The sequence below is a fragment of the Arachis stenosperma genome, chromosome 8 (genome assembly GCF_014773155.1).
Source record: "Arachis stenosperma cultivar V10309 chromosome 8, arast.V10309.gnm1.PFL2, whole genome shotgun sequence".
In the NCBI taxonomy this organism is placed as follows: Eukaryota; Viridiplantae; Streptophyta; class Magnoliopsida; order Fabales; family Fabaceae; genus Arachis; species Arachis stenosperma.
In genome coordinates this window covers 8,254,372-8,281,606 of record NC_080384.1, presented here as the reverse complement: position 1 = coordinate 8,281,606, position 27,235 = coordinate 8,254,372, and the positions used below count along the sequence as shown (strand labels likewise).

The 27,235-nt window shown below is 31.5% G+C and overlaps 4 protein-coding genes across 25 annotated transcripts; 3 read left to right on the top strand and 1 right to left on the bottom strand.

Annotated features, from left to right (window-relative positions):
* Positions 1 to 8,320: 8,320 nt before the first annotated feature.
* On the top strand, positions 8,321 to 11,774 carry LOC130943519 (uncharacterized). Its single transcript, XM_057871428.1, has 7 exons — positions 8,321 to 8,964; positions 9,099 to 9,187; positions 9,293 to 9,434; positions 10,164 to 10,259; positions 10,399 to 10,521; positions 10,764 to 11,026; positions 11,222 to 11,774. Exons 1-7 carry the CDS (start codon positions 8,832 to 8,834, stop codon positions 11,330 to 11,332), a joined length of 957 nt encoding a protein of 318 aa, XP_057727411.1. The 5' UTR covers positions 8,321 to 8,831; the 3' UTR covers positions 11,333 to 11,774.
* Positions 11,775 to 12,547: 773 nt separating this feature from the next.
* Positions 12,548 to 13,815, top strand: LOC130946409 (uncharacterized). Its single transcript, XM_057875148.1, has 2 exons — positions 12,548 to 12,950; positions 13,048 to 13,815. Exons 1-2 carry the CDS (start codon positions 12,771 to 12,773, stop codon positions 13,552 to 13,554), a joined length of 687 nt encoding a protein of 228 aa, XP_057731131.1. The 5' UTR covers positions 12,548 to 12,770; the 3' UTR covers positions 13,555 to 13,815.
* A 1,274-nt stretch (positions 13,816 to 15,089) lies between these two features.
* Positions 15,090 to 20,801, top strand: LOC130944672 (uncharacterized). Of its 22 annotated transcripts, XR_009072129.1 has the most exons (7): positions 15,090 to 15,370; positions 15,481 to 15,533; positions 15,637 to 17,685; positions 17,769 to 17,845; positions 18,090 to 18,138; positions 18,329 to 19,979; positions 20,062 to 20,800. XR_009072129.1 is itself a non-coding variant. In XM_057873113.1 (6 exons), exons 1-5 carry the CDS (start codon positions 15,258 to 15,260, stop codon positions 18,097 to 18,099), a joined length of 303 nt encoding a protein of 100 aa, XP_057729096.1. In that variant the 5' UTR covers positions 15,090 to 15,257; the 3' UTR covers positions 18,100 to 18,138; positions 18,329 to 18,686. The 22 variants fall into 22 exon arrangements, 6 of the variants coding, with proteins under 6 accessions (XP_057729096.1, XP_057729098.1, XP_057729097.1 ...); XR_009072130.1 differs by lacking the exons at positions 17,769 to 17,845; positions 18,090 to 18,138 and adding an exon at positions 18,139 to 18,229 and having other exon boundaries at positions 15,637 to 15,686; positions 20,062 to 20,801; XR_009072128.1 differs by lacking the exon at positions 18,090 to 18,138 and having other exon boundaries at positions 18,139 to 19,979.
* Positions 20,802 to 24,959: 4,158 nt separating this feature from the next.
* LOC130945316 (uncharacterized) lies at positions 24,960 to 26,837 on the bottom strand. Its single transcript, XM_057874047.1, has 3 exons — positions 26,214 to 26,837; positions 25,555 to 25,644; positions 24,960 to 25,112 (listed from the first exon to the last, which is right to left on the bottom strand). Exons 1-3 carry the CDS (start codon positions 26,835 to 26,837, stop codon positions 24,960 to 24,962), a joined length of 867 nt encoding a protein of 288 aa, XP_057730030.1.
* Positions 26,838 to 27,235: the final 398 nt, after the last annotated feature.

The window sequence follows — 27,235 nt, the reverse complement described above, 5'->3', positions numbered from 1 at the left end:
ATTTTTTATTGGTTATTTATATGCTCCATCCAATTTTTTTTTTACGAATAAAATATTAATTTTTAATTACTTAATATTAGTAATTTAATTTTTTAAAATATTAAAATTTAAAACAAAAATTTTAAAATTTGAGATTTAAAATAATATTTAAAAAATTGGTGAATATTTCAACAAAAAATTAACTTTTTAATTGAATATATATAATTGAGTTTAAATTAATTTTGGTTTACTGTAAATATAAATTCATATTATAGATAGTAGGGTGTATTATATAATTCAACCGTTAGAAGTTGTTAAAAACGAGAAGTTTGGATTTCTTTTTAGAGGAAGGTGTTTAGAATTTGAATAATTTTATTAATTAGTCATAAATTATATAAGGTGAGTATTTATATGTAATTATTTTTATATAAAATTAATAATTAAAAATTATTAAATAATATAATATATTTAATTAAATTATTATTTAATTATTTTTAATTATAAATGAGAAATTATTAAAATGAGTTTGATATTGACAGATGCAACAATGCATTTTTGGATGTTTAGCATACAGTAAAAATTTTAAATATATCAAAAATATCGGTATTTCAATTATTTTAACGGTTGATTTCAATTAATATATTACATATATTTTTTATAATTTAAATCAACGTTAAAACAGCGGAAACACTCGTATTTTCGATATATTTAAAATTCTTTCCTAATTTTTAAACTGGCCATAAATATTTCAACGAGTAGAATAGCTTACATTAAAATTTCGTCTCATAACAACTAGTTAATCATAAATTCATGATACGTTTTTTTAACATCTTTCAGCATCTATTATCGAAATCTACAATATGTAATAAGTCGAGAAATATAATAAAAAATATTTTCTATAATAATAAAAAATTAAAAATGAATATAATCACTCATATTTTAATAATATTACTTTTTTTATTAATTCATACAAACATATAATGTAAAAAAATTATGAATAAAATTATATTATCATTCTTTTTAATAAATTTTACAGTGATATATGACAAATTCTTTCACCGAAAAAGCCAATAACCCTATCATATTATTTTGTTTTTGACTATCACTTTCTTTTTTTCTTCTTTTTTAATCCCCTTTTCTTTTCCTTGTTTTTTGGTCGGTTTTTTAATCCCCTCTTGATGGGTGTGTCCTGAATCATCATGATCACAACTCGTGGGGATGAAAATTGGGATCGATACATAAAGTCAGAAAACCTCCCTAGCAAATACTGGTGTTCTGTTTTAAACCTTTTTTTTTTTAATTATTTTTGAAATATTCCATTTTTTTTACTCCTATGAGATACAGAGAACTTATATTCTATATAATTTATAATAATTTTTATGATATTTATTTTCTAATTATTTTATAATAATTAATATAAAAGAAAAATAACCTTTTTTATTATATATACATATATAATTTTCTTAATTTTGTCATCATATTTGTTTTCGTGATCTGAGTAAAGCAGATGATGTGCATCAAGATGTTAACGATAGCATCGAGTGGCGTCTTCAGGATTGTCCTTATCCTCAACCAAACTAGGTCCATTCGATTGGAACCTTTTCCACGGAAGGTTTTAGCCTTTATTAATTAATTATTAATAATTGATAATAATTGGCGTAAAGCAACATTAATATCTGGATTTCAGGATTTAATATCTGTTTATTAAAATAATGATTCAACTTTTTCATTTCTTATTAGTAGATACTAGATACTAGATACTAGATAGCAACATCAATCTCATCAAGAAATCGTAATATAAAAATGGCCATGATGACAACAATCAAGTTAATTAAGAGGCTAACTGCGAGATATTATTATAATAATAATAAATAAATAAATAAATAAATTCAGTTAATATATGTGTTTTAGAAATATGATTAGTAAATGTTTTTAAGTTTTTTATTTTAATAACTATTTAACAAATACATTAAGAATTTAAATTCTAGATACATATAAAAAAATAATTTGTAATTTAGGAATATGTTAGTAAAATAGTTAGTCACATGAAAATATTTTTATGAAAAAATATATTAAAATATATTATGTTAAATATTTTAAATAAACCTATCGAATTATCTAATAATTCAATTATCATAATTATATAAAAATATTTTTGTATAAATAGTAGCCTGTTAATAAAACCTAATAAATAATTGTTACATGATCGCTCTACTATAACCAAGCCAACTATCGACTTTCATCTCAAATTTGTGTATCCTATGAAGTATGAACACATCCAAATGAATGGATACTAATCCTAACCATCTAACCTCAAAGAAAAAGGGACACAATTACATAAAGATTTTCTGTTCAGAGTTCCATATATTAAGGCAAAGTTATACACTAAGCATATTCTATACCTTGTGTCTAAAACATCATTGCGTTCATTATTATTTGGTAGAGTATGACCTACTTGCATTGGTATTTTCACTATTTTGTGGTTATTTTATAATTTTGTTCATGTTAACTTGGGGATACATGAGATGGTTCAATTCTTGTAGTATTTAGACCGCACTTTCATTTTTGTTGGCTAATACAACAGAAAAAACCAAGTAATTAGGGTTTTAGAATCAAAATAGTTTAATCAATTTCAGCTAAATATAAAATGAGTTAAGCCCTATTTTAATATTTGGAATTGACGAGTTGTATTGATTTAGTCTTTGACTTTTTAATTGTTATATTTTGGTCTCTAAAATTAAAAAAGTGCACTAATGTAGTTTTTAGTGTATTTTTGGTCATCGAAACTCAACAACGTCATTTGAAAGTTTGAACAATACTAAGACGTTACACCCCTCCCTTTTGAACTATACTAATTATTCAAACCCTTAAACGACACGTTTTAATATGTCTAGCGTGGCAAGACTTGAGCCACATCACTAACAGCGTTAAGCTCCGACGACGAAAAATATACGAGGGACTACATTAGTGCACTTTTTTGAATCTGAGAGACCGAATTGTAGCAATTGAGAAGTTATTAGGGACTAAATCAGTACAATTCACAATCTCAGGGACCAAACTAAGATTTAACTCTTCAAAATATTTGTAGTCTATTTATAAAAATTCGAACTTATACCTAAAGGTCAATTTAAATTGGCTTTTGAAAAAAGTATTTATTTTTTTAAATTAATAGATAAAAACTATTTCATATTTTGATCGATTATTTAAAAAAATAAAATATTAAAAACATCTTTTACTTCTATTTTTTTTAAAGCAAGATATTGTTAACTTTAAAAAAAGTAATAATTCATTTTTTAATAAAAATATTTATTTTAAAAGATATATTCAAATAGGTTTAAAATTAAACATAAATATTTTGCTTTTAAACAAATTTATTTTTTTCACTCAAAAAAGATCAATCCAAACTAACACTAAATCATCTAAATGGTCATTTCTATTATTAAAGTCAGTTATCACTACAAAAAGGGTTAAAATGACAGTTTTTTCTTTTTGAAAATTACGGCGGTTTGAACCGCCATTATTACAAAAAATGATGCCTCCAATAAACATAGTTATTCTGAGCGCCATTCTGGTTATTACACAGTTTTCAAAAAACCGCCACAATTATCTGGTTTAAAACAACAGTTTTTAGATAGGTTAAAACGGCAGTTTTAACCACCATTTTTACCAGGATATAATGGCAACGTTTTCGTTTAAAATTGCAGTTTCTAACTGTTATTTTTACCTAATTATGATGACAACTTTATGCTTTTTAAATGAGATTGAAACCACCTATTTGAAGTAGCATTTTTGGAATTCAAACTTTAAAATCTCGTAATAACCAAAAGACATAGTCATAAATCAAACATCATAACATGATTTTTAATTCAAACATAATCACCAAAAATCAAAAGTCATAATCCAAAAACAAAGTATCAAAAATAACATTTTTCAATAATATGTCTTAACATATGATCCTTAATACATAAAATATCTCATGCAAAATCATGCGTCTTTATTGCTTGCTCCAGAAGATCTACTTCCTACCTCTTTTGATGATGGAATTTCACTCTCTTGATCCAATCCTTACGACAAAAATATAATTATGAGCACAATAAAAAGTATAAATTTTATTTGTTTATACAAATACATAAATAAATAACAAATCATCAATGATGCTTTCAATTTAATGAAGCTAAACAAGATGAAAAGTATTGAAATGGCCTCTTTCTATTTCGACATATCAACAACAAGAAATTATTTTTTCATTCAATATGTGAAGGATATGCATAATGCAACCATCAAAGTAATTGAAAATCAGCAAATTTAAAATTTTTTTTCTAGAAAAAAATAATATCTAATATATTAGTAACCACACATCTTATCCTAATCTTTTTTTACTGTTGGAGTATAGGTTGCGAGTTTACAATGTGTCAAATAGTTGTTATCGCTAATATGCATATTCCAAAATTAATGGATACTTTAATGCTAATTCAACCTAACTTTTTTTCTAACAAAAGATATTTAATTTCAACTTAAAAAAGAAAAAAAATAAATTTAAAATATTAAAAATATAAATTGTATTTGTACTTGTAAAACTTGTTGAGTAAGGAACATTCCAGTTAATTGCACTGGAATTTTACCTCTTTCCTTAGAAACAATATAAGAGACTAGCTCTTATAATTTTGCTTTAATAGTATCCAACTCTTCTTGCATACTTGGACTACAAGTGGATAATGTGTCAGCATCATTTGAAGAACTTAAATTCATCTGACTAATCCTTGTGATGTTTTTGAAAGCAACAATTGGAACAACTCTCATGCCTAAACCTCAAACACGACCAGGGTGTTCTTTTCCAAGAACTACTCCAAGAGCATCAAGAGGAGAAATAACAGTTAATTCCACTACTTGTTGAGTGCTATGTGCTTCAATTTTCTCCTACATATATAAAAAAAAAAAGAAATACAAACATAATGCTTCAATTCAGAGAGCTTTCTTTGCTTCAAGTCAATACACCGTGAAATATTACTCGAGAGACCATTTGGTACTCTAACATTCTTTATAGTACACAAAAATATATCTTTCATAAAATTTGACATTGTGAACATGATATCTTCCATTTTCATTTGGCCATAGATCTTTCTTTGTATCCATTTTTTTAAGATCCTTACGAGTTTTGATATTATTATTTGATATTCTAGTCTCATTGAACAAAGTATATAATACATTGTTGCAAACATTCTTTTTGATGTGTATAACATCTAGCTTGTGGAGCAATAAATTAGATTCCCAATAAGGAAGATAAAAAAATATGCTTTTTTTTCTCCACATTCTCGATTCATCATCTTCTTAAGTTTATACTAAACTTGATGTTAGATAAAAGATATATATCTGTGTTAGTAACAAGTTGAAACAGTTAATAGTGTGTTGCAATTTATGTTAAGTTTTTCATTTAATACTCTAGACTTTAGAACACATCTGCATGTCATCGTCAAAATTGAAAGTTCATACTCTATATCAAACTTGCATTCCATTATCACCACGTCTAACGTTAACAGAGTGATTAACTTAATCCTTGCTTTATTCTTAATTGGATAGCTAAGAATGACGAACAGTGATGTAGTATTTCTTTATTGTTTCTACTTTATCATGATTTACAATTGGATAAATAAGAATAATTAAAATGCGACTCTAATAACTTTATTAATAGCAGGTACATGGATGGATAATAAAGAAATGCCCTATTATTATACATAAGTTGTTACATCAAAAACCTGTATTACACATAAAACTGAGACATCATGTAGTATCTACCTAGCCAACTAACTAGAATAGACTTGGACTAATATCTTTTTGTATTTTCAAGGAACTCATATTCTAACATTTTCCAATAAAACAAAGTGTTATACATCTGGATCATGCATTAATAAATGTAGAATTACGCTTTATTCATAATTTAGTGTTCCCTAGTCTAAGTGCAGTTGAGACACTTGAATCATTTGGAGGTGTGTTAGCAGATTTCCAAGAGCCCAGCATACCTGCATTAAACAAAATGAAAAGCAAAGGGTGTGAAAATCACATTAAATGATATAAGACTTCTCTGTTAGCAACTACTTTCCAGCTCTTGGTCCTTCTAGATAGCAACTTATCCTGAATTACCATCTTTTAAGCTTTTGCTAAATGATTTTTCATTTACTCACTTTAACTATATTTTAGAAAACATACCACAATAGGCAAGAGTGGAGATGATATCTTGTTATGAGCAGAGCTGTATTTGTGTGTATCCAACATTTTTCATTTTTATGCCTTCTGCGTGTCTCTTTCGTCTGATCGGCTTCACGTACAGCTGCACATAACTTTGTTCTCTACATTGCTTCTCTTTATTCTCGCAGATTCGCTCTCTTTTTTGCCTTGCTGCCTTGTCGTAGATCATTGCGCTGCCACGTTTTATGTCCTTAGCAATGTGCCCTACTGCACACGCAGCCACACACGTCCCTGGGTCTGTTTCAAAGGGGCGACAATGACACCTTTCTCATATCTAGACACTGGTTATGGTGAATTTAGATTTGTAATTTGATGAATAATTTTTTATGTTTTAGATTTGGGTGTTTATTGTGAATTTCAATTTGTTATTTGATTAATATCTCATTATTATTTTTATTTTTACATTCTTGTTAATTTTTTTATCATTACAGCGAACAGTTAGAAAAAGTGATTTTGAATTCATTAGCCAATTCAATTGGTCAATTGACTTAACTAGTTCAATCTATTGTTCAACATTTAGAAAATAATGTCGGTTCTCCCTTTAAAGTGTTTTAAGGTCTTTGGTTCCAATTCTAATACTCTTACTCAACAAGGTAGTGCGTCGAGTAATCCATTGTTGCTATGTTCTTAGGAGAAGGCAAAAATGAATTTGTCTATTGCTAAAAAAAGAGAAGAAACTCACTTGCTCCAATTACTATTTCTGGATGAAAGCTGCCTATTGTGAGTACTAAGTAATAAGTAGTTTATTATTATTATTATTATTATTATTATTATTATTATTATTATTATGCATCTTCAATTGACATTTTTCTTATAATATGGTTGACTCTTATATGCACTGTTGGTATTACCAAAAAAGAGATATGTTTTGATGCTTAAGGTTCAAGAATGTTCTTTCGGATTGATGAATGCATGATCGAAAATAATTAAGATAAGTGACATCTTGCAGTGCATCACTTAGAATTTGTGAAATTAGATGTGTATTAAGACACTATGCATCATTTGAAAAATGAAACTATTGTTGTCTAAATTAAATTTTCTATTAAAAAAATTGCATTCAAAGTTTCAAAAAATATATCCAGATAAAATAAGAATTCAATTAGGATAAAAAATCTAAACTATATCATTCCCCCAAAATAAAACTAAAGGCTGGCCACCAAAATATCTCACATGAAGCTCATGTCCAATTTTGCCGATTGCCACATACAATTTTCTTAAGTTTTTTATTTTGTCAAAATTAACAACAACTAATATAAAATACATAAATCAAACCAAATTACACTAATTATAAAAATCACACCAATGCTATAATAATTAAAATCACAGAAATCACAAGGAATGAATTACTGGAAAGGAGAGGCTGACGACGGTAATGAAGAACGAGGAGGACGAAGAGGAAGACGGCAACGCTCTTTGATACACACAAGATGGCGACTCTCTCGATTGCGACGACGACCTCGATTACGAGACCGAAGAGGAGAGAGGAAGAGAGCTTGAGTGCGACGCCAGAGAGAGAGAAAACTTTGAGAAGATGAAGAACACTAGAAAATCTTCAGAGACGGTAATCGAAGAGAGGGTTTCTGAAACCCAGATGAAAGAACAATCCTTTTGATTTTTTTTGTTTCTCAGATATGTTTTTGTTTTGTTGTTTAAATTATTTGAAAATAAAAAATTAGAATAAGTTGAATTTTAAAATTTGATTAATTTAAAAGGATATTTTTGTCTAATCAACTAAAGTAAGGATGTTTAAATTTTTTATAAAATTAAATAAAAAATATTTTTTATTTTTATTAAATTATAAAGATATTTTAGTAAAATTAGTTATATGATATTTATTTTAAAAAAAAAATCTGATGTTGACGTGAAAAATAAATTTCACATGACTTATTATTATTTGTCTATATTTTTTTCGTATCAGTACGTATAAATTTATTATCGCACGAAATAAATACCAAAAAATATATCAAATTTTCACTTTATTAAAAAATATTCATACAACACAAAAATTAAAAAGCGAACTTTTGCGATCATATTTTCCTTTTATTTTCCTGTTTTGAATTTATTTTGGATCAACAACTTTTGTACTCTCTAACACCTTACATTAAACACCTTAAAAATGGTGTGTCAATGTGTCATGTGTGAGTAATGAGTGCCCACTGCCCAGGCCAGTGTTGACAACTTGACACCCGAGCGAACAAAAGGTACCGTGGCTAATTTCTCACTACAAAATCAGTTTCAAAATAGGGGGCGCACGTTAGCCTGACTGGTAAGCGCAATTTAGCACGGCCGCCATCCCCAGTGGCGGAGAAAAAAAACCAGCTCAGTCCAAAGAAGACACACAAGATAGAAACAAACAAACCGGGTTCGATCACTTCGATGTCCGTTTCTGTAAGCTCAGCTAAGGCCTAAGCGATAATCGATCCAATCATCATTCTCTACTTCAACATTGTTACTTTCTTCACCAAGTCAAATTATATTTGAGCTCGTTTCAGTTTCATCGATCTATAATCGGAGCCAAAATATCTAGTTTTGAAAAATATTGAAGGCGCCGCAGAGTTAAAAGAAGAAGCGTGCAATGGTGGAATGAGGATAAAACAGAAAAGAGGAAGATGGCGAGAAGCAACAGTTCCTACAAGAAAATCACACTCTTGCTATGCTTCTTCAACATCGCACTTCTACTCTACGCTCTTCGCACTCTCTACGCTTCTTTATACATCTACTCCGGTAACGTTTCACGCAATAGTAAGTAACTATTAACATTAATCTCCGATTCAACTTTTTCACTTTATCGTCCTCTCTTTTTTATAACACTTTGTTGCTTCTCTCTCTGCGTTTTCTGTATTGATTTTTATTTTCTTTATTTTTTATTGTGTCAGGTGTATTGTATAACCCAGATCAGATTCGGAAAATGGAGGAATCTATCCGAATACGAAAGGAGTTTAAACCGGAGGAGTTAATTAAATTGGTAAGAAGTAACTAAGCACTTATTATTTATATTTCTGGGTAGGGTAAGCACTTCCTCAGAAGTTAACTGGAGTGAATATTATTAAAATGCTGTTTGTGCTAATAGGTGAAGGATTTAGAAGGGGAGTTTTCAACCGAAACTGCGGCGGTTGAATTGCCTCCGCCTTTGAAACAGAGTATAATTGATGAGATGCTGCAGAGACTAACCAACTTGAACTCTACTCGCACAGATATTGCTAAGGAACGAGGTTTTTTGCTTGTAACTTGTGCTTCTGTGAATCTATTTTTCATTAAAATAAATAGAACATTGTTGTGCAACTTGTGTATTATATTGTTTGAATTTAACTATTAATTACAAAGTACATCAAGTTCACCAAAGAATATGTTTTGCAATTTGCACTATTTTTCTTGCAGTTTCTCTGCAACTTGATCTATCGCATCATTTATAAATTGTAAGATAGATAGCTGTACCTTTGCACTGTCTTCCACTTCCATTTTTCTTTTTTGGCAACTTTCAGGTTGCTTAAGGGCAATAGAAATGAACTTTCAACAACCTTAGAAAATCTTTGTAGTTTACCATGCTGTGTGTGTCATAGAATCACTTAATTACTTCCACAACATTGCACCACCGTGGTGTTCCTATAGATGTGTCTCGCCTGGTTAAGAGATGGGTTTTAAAAATAAGGAATAATAAGTAAGCCGGTCTTATGTTTGGTAAAAAGTACAGACATTGACTGAATCTTAAACCAATCAAGAAGAAAAACCATTCTAGTGAAGTTTGATGCAGTTTTATCTCAAGCATAGGTGGTGTAATCCCCCTTGTTTTGTGGATTGCTATCATGTTATTTTAGATTCTAAACTTTGGTGGTCTTATCTTGTATATGTTCAAAGAATTTGGAAAACATTTTACTGGCTTACCTCACTTAATTCTGTCCATTCTTGCTCGATTTGGTGATATTACGTTTTAAAAAATACAGAAGCAGTTGAAAATTGGCGAATGGAAAAACTGAGAGAGGCTAAGTTGGCTCTTGTGAGTAGGACTTCCAACTCAGCCATTCCCCATGAAGAGGCTGGTATGAACATTTTCTGCTATGTTTATAAAAGTTGATTGTGTGATACTTTGAAATAATGCAGCATGTTCGTTCAAACAAGCAATGAATTTTTTGCAAATCTTTTATACCTTGTGCTTAAGTGTTTATTTCCATCTCCTAGGTATGCTAGCAAGAGCATTGGAGTCTGATTGGGCTGCAATTTGTGAAGAGATTGGCCTTTGGATACCTGTTCAAGTTGTTAATACAGAACATGAAGACAAACCTGAGGGTGCAGAGGGGTTTGGTATTATCCATATCTCCAGTCTATTTTATTATTCTGATTGTAGACTTTTAATCTTCCCTCGGTACCCCGTGGTATGCAATGAATGTATATAAAACATTCCTCTCTATACTATACTGGTTTCCCAGAATCACTTAACCCTGCATACATTGTGTGATAGAGTTTGGAAGAAGTATTCCCGTAAGCTTTTTCCTCTTTGAAGTTATTTATTCTTTGTATTCAAAAGCATATATTATTCTCTGCAGAGGAGGAGGTTCTTCCTGGCAGGTCCCTTCCACCTGAGTGCCATGCTGAACTTCACACAGATTATGATGGTGATGCAGTAAGATGGGGTCTCACCCACCACAAGGCTAGTGCAGCTGATTGCTGTCAAGCTTGCTTGGATCATGCGAAACATGCCAAAGAAGGTCAAAAGAAATGCAATATTTGGGTTTATTGCCCATCTGAGTTTGGGTGTCATTCACCAGATAGATATCAACACAAACATCAGGAATGTTGGCTTAAATATGTAAGTCATATCTCATGGTTCAATAGTTTGACTCCCCCTCTATATATTTGCATAACTTTAGATAATTGTATTCTCCAAGGTCTGGGGGGATAAAAGGTTACATAATAGCATATATTGTCTGATCTAAAATTTTCACACTTGCGCGTGTTTTTCCTTCGGCCGGCTAATTTACTTTATTCAATGTTCTGAATTCAGGCTGAGAAACCTCGATTGAATTTTAAGGATAAATATCCTGAATGGTATCGGAACTCACACCCATCAGCACCAGTGGTTGTTCCATGGGTCTCTGGAATTGTTAGTGTATGAAGCACATGACCAACACCATAGTTGATCTTCAACCAGATGCTGCCTTGTATACTATAAGACCACAAAGCTAGTTCAGGCAAAGCCTGTGCTGCACCGCTGGATTCTTCTACTTTTCCCGAACATGTGCTTTTTTTATAACGAAATGAACTGGGTTGCAAACCATTTTTCCATGGTCATTTAGGACTTGGTTTTGGTCAAAAGGAAGACATCTCAGTGCCAAAGATTTTTTCACCATGGTCGGTTTAAGTTTACAGTTAGGGAATGTGACTTTAACCGACAAGGAGATCATTTGTTGTAAGTTATTTGATAGCATTAACACTGAGGAAATGTGACTTTTACAGAAAAGGGAGTTGTTTGTTGTAAGCTATCTCTGATAAGTAACATAATTGATTGTTCTCCATGGGATTTGGAATCCTATTAATAGCAGCATAATGCTTGTTCATGTTGAGCATGTTGATGAGGATCTCTATCCTAACTTCCTTTTCTATTTACATCTATGCATCCTTCAAGATGTGCTTTGTTGATCCATTGGAGTTTAACTTTTTGTGTGGAAACTCTGTTAGGAAGTAAGTAGTTAAAGTCAAATAGGTGGCTTAAACTTGCACAATACAAACGTAGAATTTTTCAGAATTTGTAGTTATCACATGTTAATCTGGTACCTCAAGTCTAGAGAAACATCTAGAGCCTTTGTTTGTGCATTCAATTGCAATGAATTAAATTGTTGACAGAAGGTTCGTTCTTTCACCTAAAATCCTGACTGCTATGTTTAATCAGCATCAGGATAAGAGATTATTTAAGCTAACATTTCCTAATGCTACCTGTCTTCAGTGTCTTGTCCATTTCTATTCTTGTTTATTCAATATGTATAACTTTAATTGAAGGGTAACCAATCTAAGCAAATCTCTTCGATAGCAGCGTTTATTCGGTGGCACGTCGTATTAACCCCATGACTTTAACTTAAAGTGTTTACTCTGACTAGGCACCACCACTTACATCACATACAATTAAACAAAGTAGTTGAAGGTTACCCGTTGAAGCCATTTAGGCATTTATTATGCTCACAACAGGTAACATAATACGCCGAAAAACAAAGGTGTCCCATGTCACGGTCTTATTAGTAACCTCATGTTTAATCCCAAGTACACACAAAATTTCCTCAAACCATAGTACTTATAGAAGTCAAACAAACATTTGAATCCTAAATTGAGTCATTAGTTAAAATGTCTTGAGCACATTTTTAACTTTGTCTTTACCTTAAAGAACGGAAAGCCTTTTTCTTTTAAGTGCTTTCTGTACGCTGCAAAGCCACTATCAATAATAAATCATGTCAAATTCTATCACAAGCACTAATGTGAATCCACAAAACCGATATAGCAGTATAGCACCACAAATATAAATCACTCTCTCTCCTCTCTGAATTGATGAATGAATTTCAAACATGGGTGTCTTCTACAATGAAGAGCAACAACCAAATCACCAACACCAATCCAAGAGATGCAAATGTATGGTAGAAACTCTGAAGGAATTGTTTTCTCTTTGCCAGATTTTTGGTGGAAGGCTTTCAAATGCAAGCCTTGAAGAAGAGTATCCAATGAGCGACATCGAAGAGGAACTCGAAGTACGTTAAATCTTTATCTTTAAACTCATATATAATCATCCATTATGGTTGTTCTTGTTCTTTTAACTCTTTATTAACATATATTCTGCTTCTTCAGGTGGTTATGTCAGCAATTATAAGCGGAGTCATGGAAAAACAGAAGCAGAAGCCGAACGTGTTGAGACACAGCTTTTCTTGGGTGTACACTCCTGTAACAAATGAACTGAAGTATATGACTCAGGAAATGGCAGCACCATCACAAGAAAGGGTGGTGATGGTGGTGGAGGGGGATGATAATCAAGAACAGTACAAACAAAGTGAAGAATTCTTTTCTGTTAAGAGCTGTTTCTCGTGCTGTGGTGGGAGTTCTGTGATGAGTGGTGGAGAAGCATTCTATTCAGCGAAGACAAGCCTTTCTCGTTGTTCAAGCTTGAAGGACGTTGTTGACGTGTCAAAATTCTGGAGGTGTTCGGTGATTCAGGAGTTTTGTCACTGTGAGGGATGGCCTTTTGGTCTGTGCCGCAGAGCTGTGTTGCTTCCGCCATTGCCCAAGTCACCTTCTGAGTCATGGTTATCCCGTAAATTAAGAACAAGCAATAATAAGAAATTAAACCCTGAATTTTAATAAACTTGTTTCTTTCATCTTATTTCAAGGAACTGCATGTGAGATAGTGGCAACCAGTTCAACATTATTCATGTGGAATAAACTCTCGTATTATGGAGCGTCAAATCTCCATGTCATAGTTAACCTTTTTATTTTCCGATTTTTAATTTCCTCTAAATAAAGTCATAAACAACAAATGATATATGACTTTCGTACCACCCCACGCATTATGAGAGTTGGGCAGTCGGCAGTGATCATTGGTGAATTTAATTTTTAAAATAAGTAAAGTGATATTATTATAAAGATTTTACAACTATTTTTATGTAAAGATGTATCTTTTTTTATTATTAGATGATGAATTATAAAATTTGATTTTAATTTTTTTTAAATGTCACTGAACAAATAAAACATACTTTTAAGTTTTAACACAAGATTTTTTGTAAAAAAAATTGTTTTAACATTGAGTAGGTGCTAATAAATAATGTTGAGTTATTTATTCTTCCTTCCACTTGGTCTTTTCCCTTAGCAAAATTTTCTTTCCTCTCTTATTTATTTATTTATTTATTATCATATCTACAATCAGACTACCAGTTCATGCCTCAACGACTTTTGTCCGTGATAAGACTCGGGGCTTATTTTATAGCACATGTGCAGCAAAAGGCCACAAATTTCAAACACAATCTTTATTAGTGCATTCTTTTTTCCAAAATATTAACAGTGCGTGGATATTAACCCAGATAATTCATTCACTTGTAAAAATTAGAATAGTCCTTTTGTTCTGCAGCAATTTGGTTCAACGTGGACGTGTTCCGGACAAGAATAATACTGGGCGAGATTATGATTAAATAAGAATATTTACGTTACTAATTAATAAATATATTACGTTGTTAGTTAATTTGTATGTTGTTAAGGCTAATAAAGTCACAAAATTACAAAATTACAAAATTATTATATTTTCTAATCTAAAATACATAAGTTCAGACACTAAATTTACTTGATCATCGGAATCCTCTTACATGTACCTCACCCTGATTTCGGAAAGATTGTTGAAGGTTTTCCTTGTTTCCGAGTTACACCACTCAATCGGAAAGTAATTTTCTAGTTTTAAAAAAATTTATTTATTATTTATTCTAGGTTTCATTTAAAAATAATATCTAAATTATAAATACGTATACAATTTAATTAAAAATAGGTATTTGTTACGATACGATAATAAATTCATACGTACCGATACGTTTAAAATATAGACAAGTAGTAACAAGCCATGTGAAATTTATTTTCCACATCAGTATTTATTTTTTTTTTAAATATATATTATATCACTACTTTTACTAATACATCTCTTTAATTAAATAAAAATAAAAAATATTTTTTATTTAATTTTATAAAAAGTCTTAAGCATCTTTATTTATTTGATTAGACAAAAATACTCTTTAAAATTAATCAAATTCTAGAATTCAATTAATCATAATTTTATAGTTTCAATTAATTTAAACAACAAAGTAAAAACATATAAAAAAAATTAATCGTTCTTCATCTTCTCCAATTCCCCCAATCATTCGTGTCCCCCATCTGAAGCAAAGCAAAACATATCAAAAAAAATAAAAAATCAATCATTTTTCATCTTCTTCAATTTTCCTAATCATTCGTGCCCCCCTCTGAAGCAAAGCAGTGAAAGTCCCAAACCAAAACGGCAAAACCTAGCCCTAGGTTCTTTGCCGCCGATGTCCCCAGGCTCAGCGCTTTCGCTTCTTCCTCTTTCCTCTGTCTGGAATCCAGGTAGCTCGGCACGTCGTCCCAATCCTCGCTGGCTTTTCTGTCCGTGGCAAGGGAAAAAGTTAATATCTTCCCCTCCTTTCCTGTTTTCCTAGTTTCCAAAGTTTAAAATCTACTTTGCGACTTGAGTTGGAGTTTGCAGTTATTTATGTTCTTCTCTCGCTTTTGTAGGGAGGAATCGAAGTCCAATCGCAAGTTAGATAAAAAGGTTCAATTTTACTCTAGTAAGTTTCGAATCAATTTTTCTGTTTCTTTCAAATATTGAATTATTACATACCAAAACTGTCCATATATTTTAACTGCATCCAATCCTTGGTGTTATTGTAGAGGTGAAAGATGCTGTGACTTGCTTGAGTGCTCAAAGGTCTATTACTAAGGTAATGATCTTATTTCAAACGGCATTGTTATTAAGATGGATTATGGAAATACTTCATTGTGCTTGTAACAGGTTTAAGGGCTAGTTAAATGTACTTTGCACTGTTATTATGTTCATAGATACTTTGAATATTTTTAGGGTTCTTTATTGTGTATTGCATTTGTTATTATTTTAGAAATCAGGCATTCTGTCACTTAATATACATGTCTACTCTTGTACTCATATATGAATGAGCTTGTATTTTACTCTTGATGTGAGTATTTCAAGGAGAATTTTATTTTTGCTTTTAAAAGAATCTATATTTTTCCTGTAAGTAAATAGTGATCTAGGATTAATTAAATGGTTGATGCATTCACATAAGAAATGCAGTTTGCTGTAATCCAAATGAATTAGTAATAATTTAAACAATCCTTTATAGGGGAGACATCTAGATATAATCTTTTTTGTTTTTTTAGTGATGTTTTCCTCTCCTTTCAAAAAAATAGTAAACAACAAAGGCGGAAGAAGAAAAATTGAAGGCATATGATCTCTCTGCTCTCACAGAATTCCTTCTTGATCCTGAGCCGACGGCACCGCGAAAACCTAGTGCCACTTCTCAGTACCAATTTAGTATTACCGGTTTTGAGCTCTATAATGAACAAGTCCTGTTCTCTTTTACTTATTGTATATAACTTTTTTGGTATCCACTGTTTGCTTCCTGAATTTGGTTGGCAATTTTCTTGTATACAACTCTTAAAGTTGTTTATTTAAAAAAAGCCAAGTTCCTAGTTGTTTATAAGTTATCTTGAAAGTGATTATACTCCCTGTACAGATTGCACAGAATATAAGAACTCAAGTAAGACTTTATGTCACTGTCTAGCTATTTTTTGTCAAATGAGTGGAGGAACTTTAATTTGCTTTTAAAATAATAAAAATAATTTCTAGTTATATAGAGCAGATCAAAAAATACTTAATATGCTAATCTAATTTCTTTGAACAAACTAGGGTCCCTGAGCTTGAAAATTTTTCGTTTGATGTTAACCGACTTAGACTTAATTATTTAAGTCTCATTCTCTGTTCCTGCATGTGCTTTCTTGCTCTCTTTTTATCCATGCCTATATTGTGAATTTTAACACTGTATGATAGGACCATAGATTTTTGTGAAGAGTATATAATAGAGAGAGACCAGTTGATGTATAGTGTAACTCATTGTAGAGAGAAAGCTATGATTCTGATTTCTTCTTTTATGATCAATAACAAATCACAAAACTTAATTCTTTTTTTTATATAGTTTATTGCTTTCTATCTTTCTGATTCAAGATAGTTTCACTTAATTTTCTTGCCAAAACTGATAAGCAGCAGCTCCATGACCTACCAATTGTAACGAATTTTATTTATAATATGTAACAATCTCATGAGTATTTTTTGACTTCTTTTATGTTGGTGCATTGGTTCTTTTAATCAACATTACAACTTGAAAGTGAATCTGGCATTTTTCTATCAGATAAAGAGGTACTTATTTATTTGCTACTCTATTAAACTTAAAAGTATCATGTGTAATTTAAACCTATGCTTGTAAATGAATCAATTTCTTGGAGGTGGTATCCTTGGCCCTTCAGGATCATTGCCACTTGGACTGCACAATCATATAGAACTCCTTTCAAACAAAATTTTTTATTACAAACACACATCTAATGTTTTATTGACTTTGATTTTAGCAGAAAATCGTGAAACAGTAACAATGGCTATGATGAGTATGAATTTATAATGTGACACATTCTTGTACTCATTTCAATATTTCATCATCACTTTTATTCTCCAATTTTCTGTGACGAAAATAGAATAGAGGGTTCTGTTCTGAAACAACAAACAGTTGAAATGGGTTCCTCTGAGGAAACGGGTTCCTCCAGAAATATGGGTTCCTTTGATGATGCAGCACTAATCGAAGAAGGACCACTTCTTCAAATTTCTCTCTCTGTCTCTCTCTCTCAAACTTCATATCTTTTTGCCTTGTCTATGATGTTAGCTTCTACTTTGGCTTTTTTGTTTTTCTGATAACAACAATGACAACTATGGTAACCCTAATCATGATAAGTTTATGTAGAAATTGTGTGGATTCAAGACAATGCAGGATGGAGTCTTGGTTTTGGCATTTCCGCTATATTTATGGGAGTATCGATTGTAAGCTTCTTTTTAGGCACACTAATGTATAGGTTTCTAAAACCAGGAGGGAGAAATATCTAGATGCAATGTATTGGTCACTTGAATTATCATAGGGCAAACCTATTGTAGAAATATCTGGTACAAATAAATGTGTAAAACTGGAAATCAATGATTAGAGATTTTGGCCTCTAGGATCAATATAATTAAAATGTGTAGTAGTTTTTATTATTTGTTTATTATAATATTACCATTTGTTGACCAGGCAACTTTAACTGGGGCATATGTGGTTGCTCTTGGACCCTCAATTGCAGGTAATTTTGATCTAAAGTACTATTATATTATGTATGTATGGATTTGATTCGACAAGGTGGTGCTATTACTGCCGCCTTTTTCCTAAAACAGGTATGTATGATGTGTCTAATCATATAGAATCTTGTTATTCTCTTAAAATTACTCCATAAACTTATTGGAAAATATCTACCAACAACTGCTATTTTGCAGTTTGTTAATGAAAATGTTCAATGGATACATATCGACTTGGCCGGTCCGGTATGGAACGAGAAAAAACGCTCAACAACAGGATTTGGTGTTGCTACTTTAGTAGAATGGATTTTGAAAAATGCTTCTCAAAAGTGAACTGATAATTGATATCTCCAAATCTTGTTATATGGTGAGTGAATCGGAGAGGATGAGATAAATGCATATTGTGATGTTCTTGGTTCAATGGGTTTGATTTTATGAATAAGTTTAGGGGAGATCTAAAAGGGGGTCAGATGAGGAGGCGTATTTCACTGTATTCAAACTTTTTTCTGTTTTTGACTTAGTTCAGAATTATATTAGTCTCTTGACAGTTTGGTTTTATTTTTCCTACCGGCCATTTGTGATTCTTACATCTCCATTAGTGTCCTTAAGTGAAATTTGTGCATTATGCATATACCATAAACAGCAGCATGTGCATTACTTTAAAATAAGGGAAGCAACTTTTTTTTTTTGGGTGACTAAGGGAAGCAACTTTGTTGTGTCATTAGACTTAGACTGAATTCCTTGCCCTATACTGCATTTGATAGAAAAAAATATATAAAATAAAATAAAATAAAATAAAATAAAATAAAATAAAGGAATGATAAATAAAGGAAAAAAGGAAATACTCTTAGGGTTTTTTGTTTATTTAATGTCTTTTACATTTTTCTTGAAATTTGTCAATTTTGGTATACTAACAAAGTAACAACACATTTTTTTAAGCCTTTAAAATTGAACTAATAATGAAGGTTAAAACTTGCTAATGCATCATTAATTCATTATTATTTTACAAAATTAAGAAATTTAATAAATTAAAAAATTATAACTTCACAGATCTAAATACAAGCAAGTTCTTTTACAATAAAATGGACAAACCATTAAGATTTAATAAGTATATCTCACCCTAGTAATATTAAATGAAATCTTGTAGTCAGCTCTCTAATTTTCTTTTTCTCTCTCGTTTAATTATTGATCCCCCAACAAAGAACCTATAAGAATAATTATTTAGATAAGAAAAATACCTATACATATTATCACCTAATTAAGCTTTGTGAATCCAAAAATGAATTTAATTTAATTAAAAATTTATTTGATTATATCAAGTATGGATTATTATCACAGTAGAACTGGAATTAATAAGATAGGTGTTACTATAGATTCAACACAAGTATTCGATCCATAATGATTTTTAAGAAAATTCACACTAAATGAAAATTTTCAAATGAAGCTTTTTCTAATCTTGCTGTTATATTTTCTACAAAGTTGGAAATTATGGCATAGTGGATGTCATTTTATGGAACATTAACAAAAGTGAAGAGAACTAAATAGAGGAAAACACGATCATACACAGAGAGAGAGAGAGAGGAATGAGTGTTTCTTTGACGGAGATGATAATGGATATGCAAAGGAATTTCTCAATAAGAGCTGTTATCAATAATGCCATATGAAATCTGCTCAAATAACAAGATGAGAAAACTTTATAATTGAGAACAGATGAGACCTAATTTTCGCTCTTGATATCATTACTTTGCTTTTAAGAAAATTACAAAGGTTATGATCAGTTTGGGATATCTCGGAAGGGCCCTAAGACACTACAGATGAACATTGTACCATCTTCTATGATAAGGAAAAGGTGCAAGTTCATTAACTTTATTTATTTATTTTTTTCAATTCAACTGGTCGGAGAACTGATTCTTTTATCTTCTCAAATGTAGGTAGAGCTTCTGGAAGGTGGAAAATTTTGGTTTTCTGAGTCTCCATCTGTACCTGGAAGCATGTCCTGGGGTTCTGAAGTTCCTTGCATTACAACATGGGCTGTATCCTTATTATTCTGTATATCTTTTTATACTTCCATTCAGTTATATGAGACTGATGTGGCTGTAAAATTAGTATATTAATTGGTGTTATCTTGTTCTGTTAGGTGGCAAATAGGGAGCAGTTGAATTCCTCAAGTTAATATGAAGAGCACGCTGCCTCTGCTGTGATCGCCAGACGCAGGATCTTCACATTGATTGGATCCTTTTCAGAGGTAGATCTCTGATTCCTGTTTCATGTGAGGTGGTGAATGATAATATTGATGGGTACCATCCATCTTCTCATTTTCACATATTTACTGAGTTCATCCTTCCTCGCACCGTAAGGATGCTAGAATCGCCTGTACAAGAGGATAACTAAAACTTGGCTTCTTTCTATACCTGGATTCCCACCGGCTGCGCCTCTTTTTGTCCTTGTAGCTACAATCCCCCATGAATATGTCTTGTAGTTATATTTCCGGGATTGGTATATTGAAGTAGACTTTATGGACCTCTAAAAATTGTGGACAAAACAAATCATTATGAGTAGTATTTGTCAGCTAAAATCTGCCTCCAAGTGAGGATAATGTATTGTGCAAAGTTCAATTTTCTTGTCAGCTTAAGTGGTTCATGCTATTTCTTTCTCAAGATGTACTTTGAAATACCACATAAGAAACATATGATGTTTATTATTGACGATCTTTGAAATTGAGGGGGTACTGTGTTGCTAATAACTGCTAAAGATTATGAGTAACAAGTTAAAACTTTTGGATATCACTTGATAAATTACATTAACATCATAACTAACTCAAATTACTTGACACCATGATCAAAACCATGGATAACACACTAGGGAACATCACATATCAGATTCAACACTCTCTTCCACTTATACATTAAAATAGTTGTCCATCAATATAGAGATGGTTTTCCAAGAAGATCAGTCATGAGATCCAATTGATGGACAACATTCTTCCCAGGGAAAAGAGGTTTTCAAGTCAAAAGTTCTGCAAAAATGCAGCTAATGCTCCATATGTCTATAGCTGGTGTATACTGGAAAGAAAATGGTTTCAGGCAATAATGATTTACTGAGTGAAACATAATAGATCAGTGAAAGACACACAAGTAGATTATAATCCAACAAAAGTATTTAGCATATGGCAAGGAAGTATTAACATTTGCAAGACCAATTATTATTTATTAAACAAACACACAAGCCCCATATCCAGCACACAACTAAGATAGAAAAAACTGAATACTAGATTGTATAAAAGAACAAAATTTCAATCACCAAAAGAGTATAAATTCATACATAGGCAATAGAAACATTCACAAGTCACCACACATATCATTTTCTACCCCTCAACATCCACTAGATTCCTCCCAAAAAAATAGAAAACACCAATCCAAAACATATTAAGATACATATATGTGAATCTAAATATACATATGAGCTGAGTAACTTTACATTTTTTCTCTGATCAGGCAGCATCTTCAAAACTAAGCATAAATGAACTTTTAATTATTTAAGCAAAAGCTGCATCAACCAGCCCTTCTCTCGGGTATAATCCAAATCACCCGAACTCCCACTTCCACTTCAAAACTGAACATAATATTTATAACTTTTATTATAATCAGGTGAGTGCGACAGGAAGGAAATCGCATTCAGTACATCCTGGCATGTTTCTTGAGACCGTCTCCAAGTTAATGTCAAAGCATACTTGTTACATTTTATTCTTTGGTATGAAGCAAATTAGACTAAGATGATATCTTTTATGCACTTTTTTATTGTTTTTGTTGTCTACAGTGAATTTGAAATGTCACGGGTTTCACCCATGTGATCATCTTATTAAAGTAGAGCTTGTGAGTTTATGCTAATTTTGTAAAAGTGCTTATTTGGTTGATGTTTCTTTTGGTTGAAAAATTTATGTTCCCGAAGAATTTCTTTGTAAAGATTTTATCATAGTATATGTTACAGCTTATAAATGGAAATCAAATGAGTTCTAACTCTCTTGCATGCTTATGTCTTCCTGTTTGTTTGATTAAAGTGCTTGACTTATGTATTCTTAGGACTGAGTGAACTTATATCTTCTTCTTAACAAAGCACTTCATTACTGAGATTTGTTTATCTATCACTAAAGAGGCAAAAAGGAATAAGTTGCGGGATTTGTGTCATTTTACTCAATCATTATTCATATACATTATGTAATAAATGTGAAAGTGAATATCCTTCTCTTTCTTTCAACCTTTGACGTTGCTTTTTCATATGACATGCAACTACTTTTTCCCTCTTTCACTTCTCTTGCTTCCTTTGCTGTGCATATTTTTTTTAATTATTTTTTTTGAAAAAAAATTGCTAGAAGAAGGAATGCACACTTGCTTAAGTACCCTGATGCCAAAGTAATAACCATTGGAATTGGTGATACTACGGAACTCATTCCTGATGCCATAACTTCTGCAATGTCAAAGGTGAAACTTCAATGTGAATGAAGCTTCTATATTTTTCAAGTGTAGACTTTGAGCACTAATATATGTTTTGCTCCCTAGCTCTCTCATGAAAATTGATTAGCATATCTTGTTTTCCATTTATCAGAGATCACATGCATTATCAACCGTAGAAGGATATAGTGGTTATGGAGCTGAACAAGGTAAAAATGTATGTTGCATTGACATCTTCTAGAGCTTTCTTTGCTTTGCCCATTTTTCATTCTTGTATCCTTCCATACCTACTTTACTCTTTTGTCCTAGTTTCAATTATAAACATAATTCATTGCAATGCTAACTGGAAAATAAGAGGTGCCCTTTTTTATTCTTGTAGAACTTCAGGAAAGATATTTTGACATCTTTGTCTTTAGGATCCTCCAACCACATCCTCATATGTTTGTCTGTTGCATAGTATATGCCTTTTCTCAACTGAACAAATTCATAATTGAAAAATATAGTTACTTCATTTTTTAAATCTATTATGTTTTTTACTTCATTTTTTAGTTCTAATTTGTTTTTTCTTTGTTGCTAACTATTTTCCACATGATAATTTATGATGCTTGGGAATTGAGGCCATCTCTTATCTATACAGCCATTAAGAAGTGCAATTGCTTCAACATTTTGCCATGATCTTGGCATTGAAGATGATGACATATTTGTGTCAGATGGAGCAAAGTGTGATATATCTCGCCTTTAGGATCAAGGGGTTAGGGGTGGCATGCTAATTAGCATCTGAAGTTTTCTACAAAGCAATCGATAAGCTCTTCCTTAATCTAACTAAACAGTTTCAGAGTGCATAGTGCAATCAATGAAAACTGTGTTTTGGAGCTGAAATCTCTAGTTTCCTATCCCTAGGATTTGAGATGGTGTTGTATTTAAGTATGTATTTCTGTAGGAAAAAAAGAAAAGAAAAGAAAAAAGAATGCTTGTGTATATCATCCCTACATGAATATAAATATAAACATATTTGACTAGTAGTAGGGTTCCTTTGTTAATAAATATAAACATATTTGGAGTAATTTAATTCAAAATCCAACTTTATTATTTGCAAGTCATTATGGATGGTAAAATCTTTAGTCAAAAGTATTAGCATAGATTTGGATACTCATTAGTTATAATTTTAAAGTTATGTTATATCTGAGCATGCCTGCCTTCATGATATCTCATCATAAGACTGCATGATTTCGAAGTTGAGAATGAGAGATTAAAAATAGTTTCGATGAAGTTGCATCTAAGCTTAGTGGTTCCAATAAAGAAGTATTGAAAGAAACATAGTTAATGAATCAATATCTCCAAATTTCACAAGAACCCAACGCATTCCACCATTTTTGATCGGTTACGTCTAAAAAACTACTGATGAAAAATTAATTCTAAAGTCCAAACTCATTTTTAAACAATGGAATTCCACAAAGCTCTCAAATTTTATAAAGAACACTTAACACCAATAAGTAAGGTGTGGTGAGACAATGCCATAGGAAGAGAAGCAGAGAAATTTACTTACTTAAACTATGAATTCTACAATGACATCAATTATATATACCAGGTATTAAAAAGTGCTCTTAACACTTAAGTTAGACCATCTTCAGTACATGGCCAATTTGGATAAGTATAAACACGCAATTTTTCTCTGTTCCCGCCTCTCTCCTCATCTCTAAGTACATGGCCAATTTGGACAAGTATATCATAAGCCATATTTCTGGTTTTTTTATTAACCTGCAAATATACTCTTCCAAATTTAGCACCACAGCAGCCTTATGAAGTTGAATTAAAAAACTATTTTCAGGTGAATCAAATGTCTTTGCCAAACAACATTCTCAAGTGCTCCATATTAAAAAATTCATTGAAGAATGTTCACCCACTGTTCATTGACATGATCAATTCAAGAACAGCCACAACATACTATTAAAAAATAGAGACCGACTAGGTAGTAAAATGAAGAAATAAATACATTAACAGAACAAGATTTTATTCAAAATCAGCGTCAATAACACAATAAAAACAAGGTCGTCAACATTTGTAATGATACGGCCTTATGAACTACCCCTAATTTTTATAAATTGATAGCACAAGCACTTAAAAGAGAGATATAATCAACAATTTTAACATGCATAAATTAAATATATAATATATAGATTATAACTCTATGGCTTTTTGTTGTTGATGACATCATTCAAAAGTCCAACCCATGTATTGCTATCACTGGGTCCACTAGAATACGATGAGACATGGGAAAACTGAGGATATGATGTAATTCCGGCAGTAGAAGGATATTGGTTGAAGTACACCATGCCATTTGGAACATGATGAAAAGGAATAGGGAGGACTCCACCATAAGATTAATAAGGATGGACCATTGGATAATGATGCATAGGATATTGTGGCAATCCTGGTTTCTTGGTTGTGGCTGCATCTGGAACTTCTGCCACTTCTATTCCTGATGTGTTGGTCTTATCTTTTAATGTCTCTTGAGTTAGAGTGATTTCTTTGGTCTAAACATAAATCATAATTTTTAAATAATTACGATACAAAATTAAAAAAAAAATAAATAAAGAAACTAGTCAGACAAGCTAGAGGCGAGTAAGACTTTTCTCAAAGTGTTGACCTCACTCACCCTTAATCTCTCAGTTGCACTTATGGTATTGGATTAAAATAATTTAAATTAAAATTAAGACTTTAATTTTCCTTCTTGAATTATCTAATATAAATTATTAGATATGCGAAATGTTACCTTCTGTCGACTTTTTTTTGCCATTTGCTCTAATCTTCGGTGTTTCTGTCAATTTAAATATAGACTTCTTGCTACCAGCATCCTTGAACTTTTTGTAACAGAATAATAAGAAATAATATAAGCACTACAAGAATAATATATTGCATATTTGAATTGAAATGACAATAAATTTGATAGATGGTATAATATAGACAAGTACTTACTTTAAAATTATTGTTATTGTACACGGGTGTATTTTTTACTGATTTTATATTCTGAGAGAGAGTCTGTTTATTGGCATCACATTCTTCAACCTGTTAAAAAAAAATAAAGAACTGCTCAAAATATAGCAACTAAACATAAAAAGATTGATCAAAATCTGTCTGCAGCAACTAAAAGGCTAAAACATTTTCAAAGGTCTTCCATTAGATTTCTTTTCACCAATAATATATTGTCAAAAGACATTATATCCTTGTTACAAGCTACTATCTATTTCCACCACAAATAAAATATCTGATACAAGATGACAAGTGTCTGAAAAAAGTTTGAAAACCAATAATAACCTTTGACAAATGTTAAAAAAATAACTAATTAAAAGCACTTGTAATACAGAAATCAATAACATTTTGCTAAATTAGCTCCAATACAGGTTGAAGTATACATTCTCGTTTATCAAGTGAAGACTTTAACAAAAGAAAGTGCATGTATATTGTTTTCAATCTTGATGAAAACTTTAACCAAAGTTAAATTAAACTAAACATTATTAAAAATGAGGATTTCGACGAAGAAGGGGACAAAAGTACCTCTAGTTTGACATCATTAGGATCTTCAGTGTGAAAAGTAAACATAAAGTAACTAATTAAGAAAGGCATTATATTAATACCATTGGTTCATCTTCAGCATTTGAGTATTTGGCGGGGGAGTCCTCCTTGACGAGTAATGGACATGTCCTAATGAAATGCCTGCTTGACTTACAATGTGAACATCTTCGCCTCTTTTGGCCTTTTGAAACCTTTTTTGGAGCATCTTTTAACTTCACAACAGCTGGATCACCTATTAGTGTTGACGTGGGGGAAAGCCTCACTTGTGCATCACTTTTATTTTGCACCTTTGAAATTAGCTTAAGTAACGCACCTGAGATTTTCCTATAGTCGGCTGAATTTTTTGAACAAATATCACAAAGCTTCCAACAAATTGATGCCATCGCACCGCATCTAAGTGTGGGCACTATATCATCAGCGGAGTCTTGCTCGCCAATTGAGAATATAAAATCACTCTTTGCATCTCTTGTCCATCTTTTCAGGATAAGAGATGTAGGGACGCATTTTGCATTGCGATGCTTCAAGACCCCAAAGATGTGGGAGCACGGTAATCCACGAGTCTCAAATAGCCTGCACTCACACGCAAACATGTCCTTATCTTTATTGTAAGATACTTTAAATTGCCATTGCTGATTAAAATACTCACTCGTGTTGTACTCAACAATGTTTCTCCACTGTTTGGGCATTCAGTCACATTTAAGGTACCTGCTACTTCTATCTCATCTTTCACAAGTTTGAAAATATTTATAGTATAAAGTTCAGCAGCTTGTTTCTCAAAACTTTCCAAGCACGTAGTCAAAACAGGAAACTTATAAAAGGTTTCAAAGTCAGCAGTAAGATGGTTGTTTCGGTAATACCTTAGTACTTCACTAAATTTATGCATGAATTCAAGGAGACTGGTTTTACTGTCAATATAATTCTTCAATAATGAATGAATTTCCTCACACTATGATGTAGTTCTTATGCGGCCAAAGAAGTGCTCCCTCAAATATGCGGTAGCCCATTTCATTTTGTCATTATAAATGCCCTGGACCCATTCATTCTTGGCAAGTCCGTATTTGGATATGATCTCGCTCCATCTCTC